This window comes from Camelus bactrianus, chromosome 5 (assembly GCF_048773025.1).
Source record: "Camelus bactrianus isolate YW-2024 breed Bactrian camel chromosome 5, ASM4877302v1, whole genome shotgun sequence".
Classification (NCBI taxonomy): Eukaryota; Metazoa; Chordata; class Mammalia; order Artiodactyla; family Camelidae; genus Camelus; species Camelus bactrianus.
Window position 1 is genome coordinate 86490913 of NC_133543.1, and position 9968 is coordinate 86500880.

General features: G+C 42.9%; 1 protein-coding gene across 1 annotated transcript in view; it reads left to right on the forward strand.

Moving 5' to 3' along the window:
* XRCC5 (X-ray repair cross complementing 5) overlaps window positions 1-7730 on the forward strand; it is an 82720-nt gene extending 74990 nt beyond the window's left edge. The window contains exons 20-21 of the mRNA XM_074364272.1: window positions 6631-6705; window positions 7486-7730. Coding sequence (XP_074220373.1) covers window positions 6631-6705; window positions 7486-7500 — 90 coding nt within the window. The 3' untranslated portion in view covers window positions 7501-7730. The remainder of the gene's footprint in view (window positions 1-6630; window positions 6706-7485) is intronic.
* Window positions 7731-9968: the final 2238 nt, after the last annotated feature.

The following is a 9968-nucleotide window of genomic DNA, read 5'->3' on the forward strand; positions in this document are numbered from 1 at the left end:
CAGACAACTCGGAAAACGCCGCCAGCTTTGAACAGGTAGAGAACAGGGTCAGCGCAGCGGAGTGGAGCCTGTTCCTGTGGCTCACCGTCAGTGCACGCTCGGTCTGGCGTGTCTGACTCGCACGGTTATGCCTGTGTGTGCTTCAGTGCCACGTGAACCCTTCATTTTTCAGAATGAAAACCCAATCCTTTATATTAAAAATGTTTTTAAGTGGCACCGGTTGATTTTCGGAGAGAAGGGTAGAAGGGAGAGTGCATCTACAGATGACAGAAGAATTGCCGAGTGGGGTTCTGGCTCACGGAAGCTGATTCCTTGTGGTTAAATAGGAGAGTCATGCTTCGTCTTCAGCTTTTTCTCTTAGCAAACTTACAGACGTGTAATCACTTTTGACCGTGCCCTGAAATACTCATTTACACTGCCTTCAAAACAAGTTCGGTCCCTTTCCAAATAATCAATTAAGGAAACTTGGCTATAATCAGAGAAAGTGAAGACCAACTCTCATAGTCCACTTAAATTCTTTCAAGGTATTTACCATAAGTTATTTATAGTTAACAAGCTGTCACATTGTGTCTGTTAAATGTTGTTTGTTAATTTGAAAGGAAATAATTATCCAGGGATATCCATTTCAGATGAAAAATAAATCATAACTTTATACTTGTACATCTTAAGGGGAGCTATTTCCCTCTGATATAGTCTAAAAATGTGTCCGCTTTATGATTCTTTGAGACATATAGGTAAGTCAGCCTTGCTGCGGAGATAGAAAATTCTTTCATGACATAAGCTTAGATAGTTCTTTTCAATAACTGATACCCCTCATTTCATTTTGAAGCCCAGACAAATATTACCCCTCTTTACATTCATTTCTATCGTTGTTATAACCTGTCAGTTCTTTCACTTAACTTTTTCTAATTGTTACTGTCAGACATGCTGTTAACATTTGATGTTTGGTAAAGTCTTTTTTATATATATTTTTCTCCAGTTTTGTTTTATTTCTTTATATTTATTGAGGTGACATTGGTTTATAACATTACATTTCTGTGTACAACATTATATGTCAACTTTTGTATACACCACAGCACACTCACCACTGAAAGCTGAGTTTCCATCCGTCACCAGACCATTGAACCTTTTACCCATTTTGCTCTCTCCTTGACCCGTTTCTCTCTGGTAACCACTACTGCCTTCTCGGTCTCTGTGTGTTTGTTTTGTTTAGTTTGGTTTGTTCATTTTCATTTTTTTATATTCCACATAAGATCAAAATCATTTGGTATTTGTCTTTCTGCATCCAACTTATTTCACTTAACATAATATTCTCAAGGTCCAAAATTCAAGAAGATGTATACACGTCTGTGCTCACAGCAGCATTATTTATAGTAGCTAAGATATGGAAACAACCTACGTGCCCATTGATGATGAATGGGTAAAGAAGATGTGGTGTATATATACAGTGGAATACCACTGTCGTAAAAGAGAAGAAATATCGCCTTTTGCAACAACATGTATGGGCCATAGTAGCTCCTGTGTACCCTTTCTCTGTCCCCTCATTCACAGGGCATGGCTCTGTGGTGGGAGGAGGTGTGGCTATTTATCGTGACACATTCCAGGGGCATCTGGGAAGTCCTTTGCCCCAAACCATAGTCAGTGAGAGACCTGGACTTGTGAAAGGTCAAGATAGGTTGATTCTTCATTTGAAGTTTATCGTCTTTATAAAAAAAAAAAAACTTTTTTTTTTTTTGAAGTTTCTCCTACTAACCTGTGTTAGGATTAAAACAGTGGTTCTCAGCCGGGAGTAATTTTGTTGGAGACATTTTTGGTGATTAGAGCAGGGGGCATGCTACCGACTCCTAGTGGGCAGAGACCTCCACAACAAAGAATGGCACCGTTGAGAAGCCCTGGGCTGGAAGAATTTAAACAAGCCAGATTTTTAACTAAGGCAGAGGATATCGGCTTATTTTGTATAGAATTTTTTTCAGCTGGAAAGAATCCTAATAATCTAGCTGAGTTTTTATTTTTAAAACTGAAAGCTTGCAGAGAAAAATGGTGCTTCTCAGCAGTTGGACAGTGGGAGCAGAAAACTGGGATTTCTTTTGTTGATGGGACTCGGAAGAACCCTCAGGTTTTATAGATGAAGAAACTTAGGGCTATGAGAAGTGAAATGACATGTCTGAGATCTTGTCATAAGTCAGTAGCCAGGAATCCAGTTGTAGGACTGACCCCCCCAGCCGTCCGTTCTTCTTACTCAGTGTTAAGAGCACAGCGGGAAAAAGAATTTATTCCTGGGGCTTTGGAGTATTGTTTCTCGTGGGATTCCAGGAGGCTGAGCTATGTCTAAAGAATCATTTGATACAAACTCTATGGGGAAAAAAATCATTATTTTAGCACTTGTTTTCCTTGTAGCCACCTAATCTAGCCTTCTTTATTGTTGTTGACATTTATTGATTTTTCCGTCTTAGCGTCATAGATGCTCAATGCTTAGCAGTCTGGTCGTTTTCCAGATGCCATCTGGAGAGGTGGAGTTGACTTGCTCAGCATCTCAGCAGGTTCATGGCCAGTGAGTGACTAGAACCCAGACCCCGGGCTCCTTCCATAATCATCTTACCCCACACCATGGCGCCACCTCTCCATCCCTCCCCCCTAGAGTACCAGCAGCCACACCTGCGTGAGGAACAGCTCATGCTCCCTCTTTCAGAAGTACACCCAGTTTTCTGTGTGTCAGAGACCTTGTGAAGGAGCATAACTGCTGGCCCCTATTGGACCCCATGATATTTTCCTTTGTTCTTTTCCACTTTCCTTTTCTGCCTTCAATCTCTAGTATAGTTGTTCTATATGCTAGTACAAGAAAAGTAATAGTTAAAATATCACAGTGTTAACTTACATTTGTTTACAGCTTGATACTTTTAAGATACAATTTTTAAAACTTTATCAAGGATGAAGCATACATACAGTAAATGCACAAATCTTAAATGTGTATGCTAATAAATTCTTACGTATTCATATATCTGGGTACCACCACCCAGATCAAAATACAGAACATTTCCAACACCTCAGAAGGCTCCCTGACACCCTTGTCAGTCAGAACCCCCAAGATAACCACTATTCTGACCTCTGTCACTTGAGAGTAGTTTTGCCTGTCTTAACCGTCATATAATTGGAATCATGCCTTTTATGATTCATCCATGATGTTAAAATTGTTCATTCTTTATTGTAGCTATGTAGTATTCTCTTTTATGGTTATATCATAATTGATTCATCCATTCTTCTAACGTTGGACATTTTTGATTATTTCCTAACCTTGGCAGTTGTGAGTAAACATGCTGTGGGTATTATTGTATGTATCATTTGGTAGACACATATTGTGTGTATCCTAGGGCTTGGAGCATAAAGCCTACAGTACACAAAGCACTTTTGTGCACGTTATTTCATCTGAAAAGCAATATAATCCCATGAGATAGGTAGGGTCAATAGTAGTATTCCCATTTTATTTTTTGAGGAAAACCGGTTATAGGCAGGCCAGGTGGCTTGCCCAGGGTTACTGAGGAACAGGCAGAGCTTGGATGGTGCTTCTGTTCCCCCACACTAGTTTGCAGAATTTCTCTGCTGCACTGTAGTGTCTTTAAGGCATGAAATCAGCATTAATGAAACCTAAGTGTGTGTCATTTTAGACAAAATACATGCAAATGGACTTTCATTCTTCCTGATACTTTTGTACATCTGGATTATGGGTGATTCTTTGGAATCGCCTGATAGTGTTAGAATCAGCCCAGTGGAAGCCTTGTGTTTTTAATTTGGGGATAGCTCAGGGTCTGAGCACAAGCTGATTTTTAGTGTTTAGTCTTGTGGAGGAATCGGACTGGAAGCTTCTATACAGAGATTATTGATTCACTTTCTCTGCCTATGACCAGGCTTGTATTTCAGTGTACTTGAGAGGTAGTAGTTTATCCATTTTATAAAGATCTCCAAGCAAGGAGGTAATCCCAAGTAAATGATGGTGGTTTGAGGGTGGAGTGCTGTGTCACACAGGTGTTCTTTCTCTTTACTGTCTACTCTTTCAGCATATTGCAGAGAGAAAGAACATAAGAAAAGTCAGGAGTTGACTTGTGCCCCTTTCTGCTGCATTCAGAGAATCTGTTGCTTTTATTGAGAAAACAGGCCAGTCACTGAAGTCTGTGCTTTATCTCTAGCTTCCCTGTCACTGCACAGCCTGGAAATTACTTGCAGTTAAAAACCCTGATGATGAGGAGTGATACGTGCATGAGACCAGCCTCTCCCGGGTCTCTGGGGAGGATAATGGATGGCAGTCCCGGTTTGAGCCATAATTTGCTTACACAGACACGTGAAGCAGATCTGCCAGGAAGCCAGTTGCAGATGTTTAGCACTTGGTGGAAATGAAGGGGAAGTTTGCTGCTGCTCCTCTCCTCAGAACCTGGCCTCGTCTCAGAGCTGTGCCACTGGTGTTTAACTGTGTATACCATGCTCACACCGCTCAGACGGTTCTATCTTCATTTACCCTGTAGTTGCAGTGTGAAGGGGGCTTTGCAGGTGGGGAGGGAATGGGAATTGGAGCCTTTAGAGGCTGTGTGCAAAAAAACATTAGGAATTCTCTAGATTCATCAGTAAGTACCTGCCATGTATCAGGTTCCTAAGGGATAATAAAAGATATAGTTGACATAGAATCATGAGACCATAGAGTCTGTATTTGGAAGGTCATTTGTGCCCCCCACCCCCAGAGGTTTATGCTCTACTTTTTAGTCTTTGCAACCCAACTGGATAAGGCTTTATCCCCTTGCCTGATGTTCTTGATGTAGGGGTTAATGATAATGAGTAGGAGAGGGAAGGTACAAAGTAAAAATCATTTTTAATATTGATAATTAGGAGAATCATAAATAAAGATTAATTTGGGAATCTAAGAGTAGAGTTTAATCTTTAGATGTAAACCATATGCACATACATGTATGGATTTCTTACTTATTTATCTCTGTGTGGCCCTCAGATATCTTTATTAATAATCAACCAGAATAAATAAATAGAATTAATGATATGGAGGCTGTACTACAGTTCTGTTCCAGACTGTGCTTCCATTGCTAGCATGTTCTGTCTCCTGAACTAGATTCCCAGCACTGAACATGGTCCAGTTGAGCGTCAGTAAAGGGTTATGGAAAGATTTATATATGTCTTTAGAAGAAGATAAATTCCCTAGTCTCTCAGCCAAAATTGAAGTTTATAAATGATGAGATGGTTTTGACTGTAGGGGAAAAAGCCCAGGAGGGAGGTTGAGTCAGAAACAAGCCGCCATGGCCCTGTCCATGGTGCTGACGAGGCACCAGCCAGTTCCTCAGGTGCTGTTCTCTTGCCTGCGTGTGTGTCCCTGCACATGAGTGGAGGGACAGGCAGCACTTGCTTCCTGAGACTTGTGCACAACCTAGTATTTTAATGGTGACTTCGCTTTGTGATTTGTCAAAGGGACATATTTTAGTCTAATTATAAATCTAAGGTTTCAGAGACCTCTGTTGTGTCCACTGTACCATAAAAATCACAAAACTATAAAGGGAAGGCAGTTCTTGCCATGTTTTCAAGGAGAGAATGAGAAAAGTATGTGTGAGTACACCTTTCCCTCTTGGGTGGAGACTGCCGCAGAAGCATAGTGGCCTGGGGGTCTCACTCAGCGCCTGCGTGCTCCGTGCACTCTGACCCTGAGGATGCTCACGGGAGAGGCATGCCTCACCTACCACCTCCCCTTCCAACAACACCTACTCCTGCAGGCTTGGCTCTGCCACCATTTTAAGTCCTTATGCTGCCAGAAGATTAGCTCTGGTGTTAGGCTGGGAAATGGTTGATAGAACAGTTCTTAGATGCAGTTATCATGCACCTTGAAGGAAAAGAGTCCCCACTGCTATCTCTTGGAGGGACAGGATGGAGAGCAGGAGTGTTGGGAGAGTCTTAAGGGCACTCACATCCCTTTTAATCTGGGTTGCATTCTTAGATTTTCGCAGGCTTTGGTTCAGGGTCCTTGCTTTTCTATGTATCTGCCTTTCAGAAGCTCCATGTCTGGAACACTGATGCTAAACAGAAGTGTACATTTGAAGTTTTCTCATCCATTTTCCTATTTTCAAACAATTTCCAACACAAATGAAAGGATTTCCAGAAAAGAAATTGAACAGCCTCCCAAGCTCACCCATTTTTGTGTTTCACATCTCTTAAAAGAAGTCCTTTCTTTTACCTTTTTGTCCTCACTAGGGTTGAGGGATAGATGATTGTAATCTTTAAGTTCAGACACTTTCAGAAGAAACCGAGACATATTGATTTGGGGTGTTTGGTTCTTTTTTTAACCCTCATGAGTCCACATACCCTTTGTGGAGGCAGAAATGGGAATATCAGGTGTCTTCAGTGCCTGACGTAGGACCCTCCACCTGCCCCTTGCCTCGGCAAGCCATGTCATTTCCTCCCTCTTCATAAGAACTTTCTCTGACTAGTTAGTGTGGGCTCTTCAACCTCAAAATTGGTCCTCTCATCCAGGGCCAAATGGAGGAGCATATGTCAAGATAATGTTTCTTTTGGGCCATTTGCATGTGTTCCTCCATCAAAAGGGGCAGAAATGACCTTTTGGCATCGTGCCTGACTTTCTGTTCACAGTTTCTGGCCCTCAAAGAAAATGCAAAGGAAGATACAGCGGCCATATTTGAGGAAGGTGGTGATGTGGATGATTTGGTAAGTACTTTTAATATATACCAGGTGTTCTAGTGTTTGAAATTGCCTAAGCTGTAAATACAGCCACAAAGCCTGCTTATCATAGACTTGCTTCTTATTTGTGTTTTAATTTCTAACACACCAGAAGCTCTCCACACTGTTATTTATTGCCGTTGTAAATTTAATCAGATAAGTAATTTCATAATGGACATCCCTGTGCTCTGTGGTTTTCTCAGTTTATTGTTTACTCAGTTTAATCCTCTCCTTTGAAGGACTAAAAAAGAGCTGGGGGAGGCTATTCCTTTAGCAGCAAAATGTCATAATTTACTGAAATTGCTCTCAACCAAAATAGGCAATACAACATGCAGTTTTTGTGGGATGACAAATAAAAACAGCCTTTAAAAAGCCTATTTCTTAAATGTTCTCAATTAACAATGTAAACAGAATAGGCTGATAGGCACTTGGGGATTTCTGGACCTTACCCCACCACGCCTGGCAGCCTGGGCAGCTGTGTAGAAGTGTTGGCCTTTGTATCCATCTTTCATGTGTGGAAACTTCCTGCTTTTAAGCCTCACAGGACAGCAGTCCAGTCAGAACTTCAGCCTTTTTGTGGAGAAGTTCTTAGTACTGAAATGAAGAGATACTTAGAATTTAACTCTTAAAATAATTGACAGCGAGTAAGTGTGCAAGTTTATGCAGACTGCCAGTGAAGAGAACCGTTGTCAGTAAACTTCCTTCCCAGAGAAGCAGTGGTCTGGAGGTGGCCTGGTTCCTTTCTCAATATGCTGTTCCTGTTTGCAGCTGGACTTGATATAGATCACAGATGTGTGGGGAATCTCCAAGAGCTGCTGTCACGGTGGTGCTGAGAGTTCTACACGGAACACCCTAGAGGGGGCCATCCAAGAGAACCGGAAGCTCTGGAGGTGGTCCCTGCAGGTCACACGAAAGTGAATCACCTCATTCCCAGTGGAATGAATACAGACATGTAAAAGGGATAGTTTAGACCCCATGCAAGCTTATAAAGAGTCATGGTTATTTTCTCATCATCGGTGATGTGTTTTCTTTTGGGGTCTTATTGAGCTCCATATGTCACACTCATGCTTTGAAGTTTCTGGAAGATAAATTTCATCCTGGCCTGGTAGGTTGGTGAGGACTGCAGCCCTCACGAGGTTATCTCATCCAGAACTGTGACGTGGACACGGGTGGGTTCCTCAGTCCTCCCTGGAGGCCCTGCCCATTGTCTGACCCTCTAACAGCATCACAGCTGACAATGATCAAACGGTGGCATTAGTTTCTCACAGCAGAAAGCTGACTTTGGAGAACCATGGCCAAGGGCTGACCCATTTCTCTTTTTATTTAAGCCTTTTTAGTCACCAAATTACTTTGGCTGTACAGCAGAGGGGGAGGGGGAGGGCACCATTCCCTGTGCTCCCGTTTGAAGCAGTGAGTTATGGTAATGCTCACATGAAGGAAAGACACCCACCCTTTGACATATCGCTGAGCTCTAAAAAAGCAAACTAACTAACAGAAACACAATAACTGAGAGATTCACTACAGTAGTTAGGATTCTATCATTTCATTACTGTACTTGCTGCTCTCACAGAAAGTTTGGTTGCGTTAAAACACTTCTTCCTTAATTTCCTAGTCTTTTCCAGCTCTACCCAAGTCTCCTTTCCTGTCTCTCTGAATGATGTTTCCTTTCCTAAAATAAAAAAAATAGCAAGCCCTTATTTTTTCCTATCCTCACTTCTTTCCCGAGTTCCAGCTCCTCCTCCCTTGGTGTCATAAACTTCATGGTGCTCAGTCTCCCGTATCCTCAGCAGCCCCATAAATGACCATTGATTCACTTCATTTCGCAAACATTAATATTAAAGGCATCAATGCTTCGTTCCTCCCGTGGATTGCTGCTCATTAGTAATTGTCTGCAAAAGAACTCTTCAGTTTTGTGCTTAGACTAAAGACCCTCTGTGCCTTGACTGAAAATGGGCCTCCCTGAGGAGAGAGGGGCGCGGTCTGCTCTGGGCCCTAGCACTTCCCCTCATACCGTGCAGCTCCCCACTGCAAGCGACCCCAGTGAAGGATGTCATATCTTACTGTCCAGTTGCACAGTTAAGGCCCAGGGAAGGTTTGTGACCTGGATGAAACTGGGACATTTCACAGAATCAAGAGGGAAGACTGTTCTCTAAATTCCACGTCACCCTCGTCAGATCCTCCTGGCCGTATGAGTCCAACGAGAATGGCCTCGTAAGCATCCCTTGTCTTTGTCGGTTTGGAGAATTCTCTCTTGGAAACATCCATGTTTTCATCAAACGAGGAAAAGTTTGGATCAGGTTAACCCTTTGTGATGCTTTTTGATTTATGTTAGCACAGTGAGGTTGTGCTTCCCCTTACCCCGCTTCTACCTACGCTGTCTGACTACCTGAAGGAAGAAGCGAGTTCAGCAGGCTGAGGAGAGAAAGGACCAAATTAGTCACGTAATTTCTAAATCCACTTCCTGTGGGCAGGGTATAGGTGCTGGGCAGACTTGGTCAGAACTTACCGTTTTGAGTAGGGACATCATGTTTTAGGTGAACGCACCAAGGCCCCATTTCCCTGAAATTCAGTTGGCAGATCTGTAGGACCCCCAGGTGCTCTGCCAGCTGTGACCTGGGAGAGCAGCACGCAGTGCAGCATCGTCAGATGGCCACAAAGCCATTAGTCCCACAAACGATAGGTCTTGTGGGAACTGAAGTCGCTGTCAGTCTGTCAGCTTTGGTCCTCGGTGTCACTAACATTCATTGACTCACAGAGGAGGCAGAAGTAAAGGAGGGGACTCCATCCCAGTCACAACCCCAGCAGCCCCTTGAGGGTGTGTGCTGGGCTGCCCCCTGTGAAGAACCAGTTTTAAATTTTGGATTATGATCCCTTGCCAATTAATTTACATATAAAATTTAGACTTGGAAAAATCTTTGGAAAGCCATGCTGGGCATAGGCAGTGTTTCTTCTAGTCCAGGATGGTTTTTGAAAGTAAATGAACACATATATACTTCTGTTTTGAATATGCACCGTGCTAACGACTGGCTTTGCAGCTAATTTGGATTCAGGCAGTAGATACTCTGTTTGGTCCGCTGTCTCCCACTGGCCTCACTTTGTACTGCCCCCTTCTTCTCCCAGGGATTCTGGGTTCAGAACACAGGCCAGCAACTCAGTCAGAGTGGATGCCGTGAGGGGACGGTGTGGGTGAGGGAGAGAACACTAGGCCAGCCGAGCTCTGCATTCGAGTTCCCCTGCTGCTTGCTCTGGGG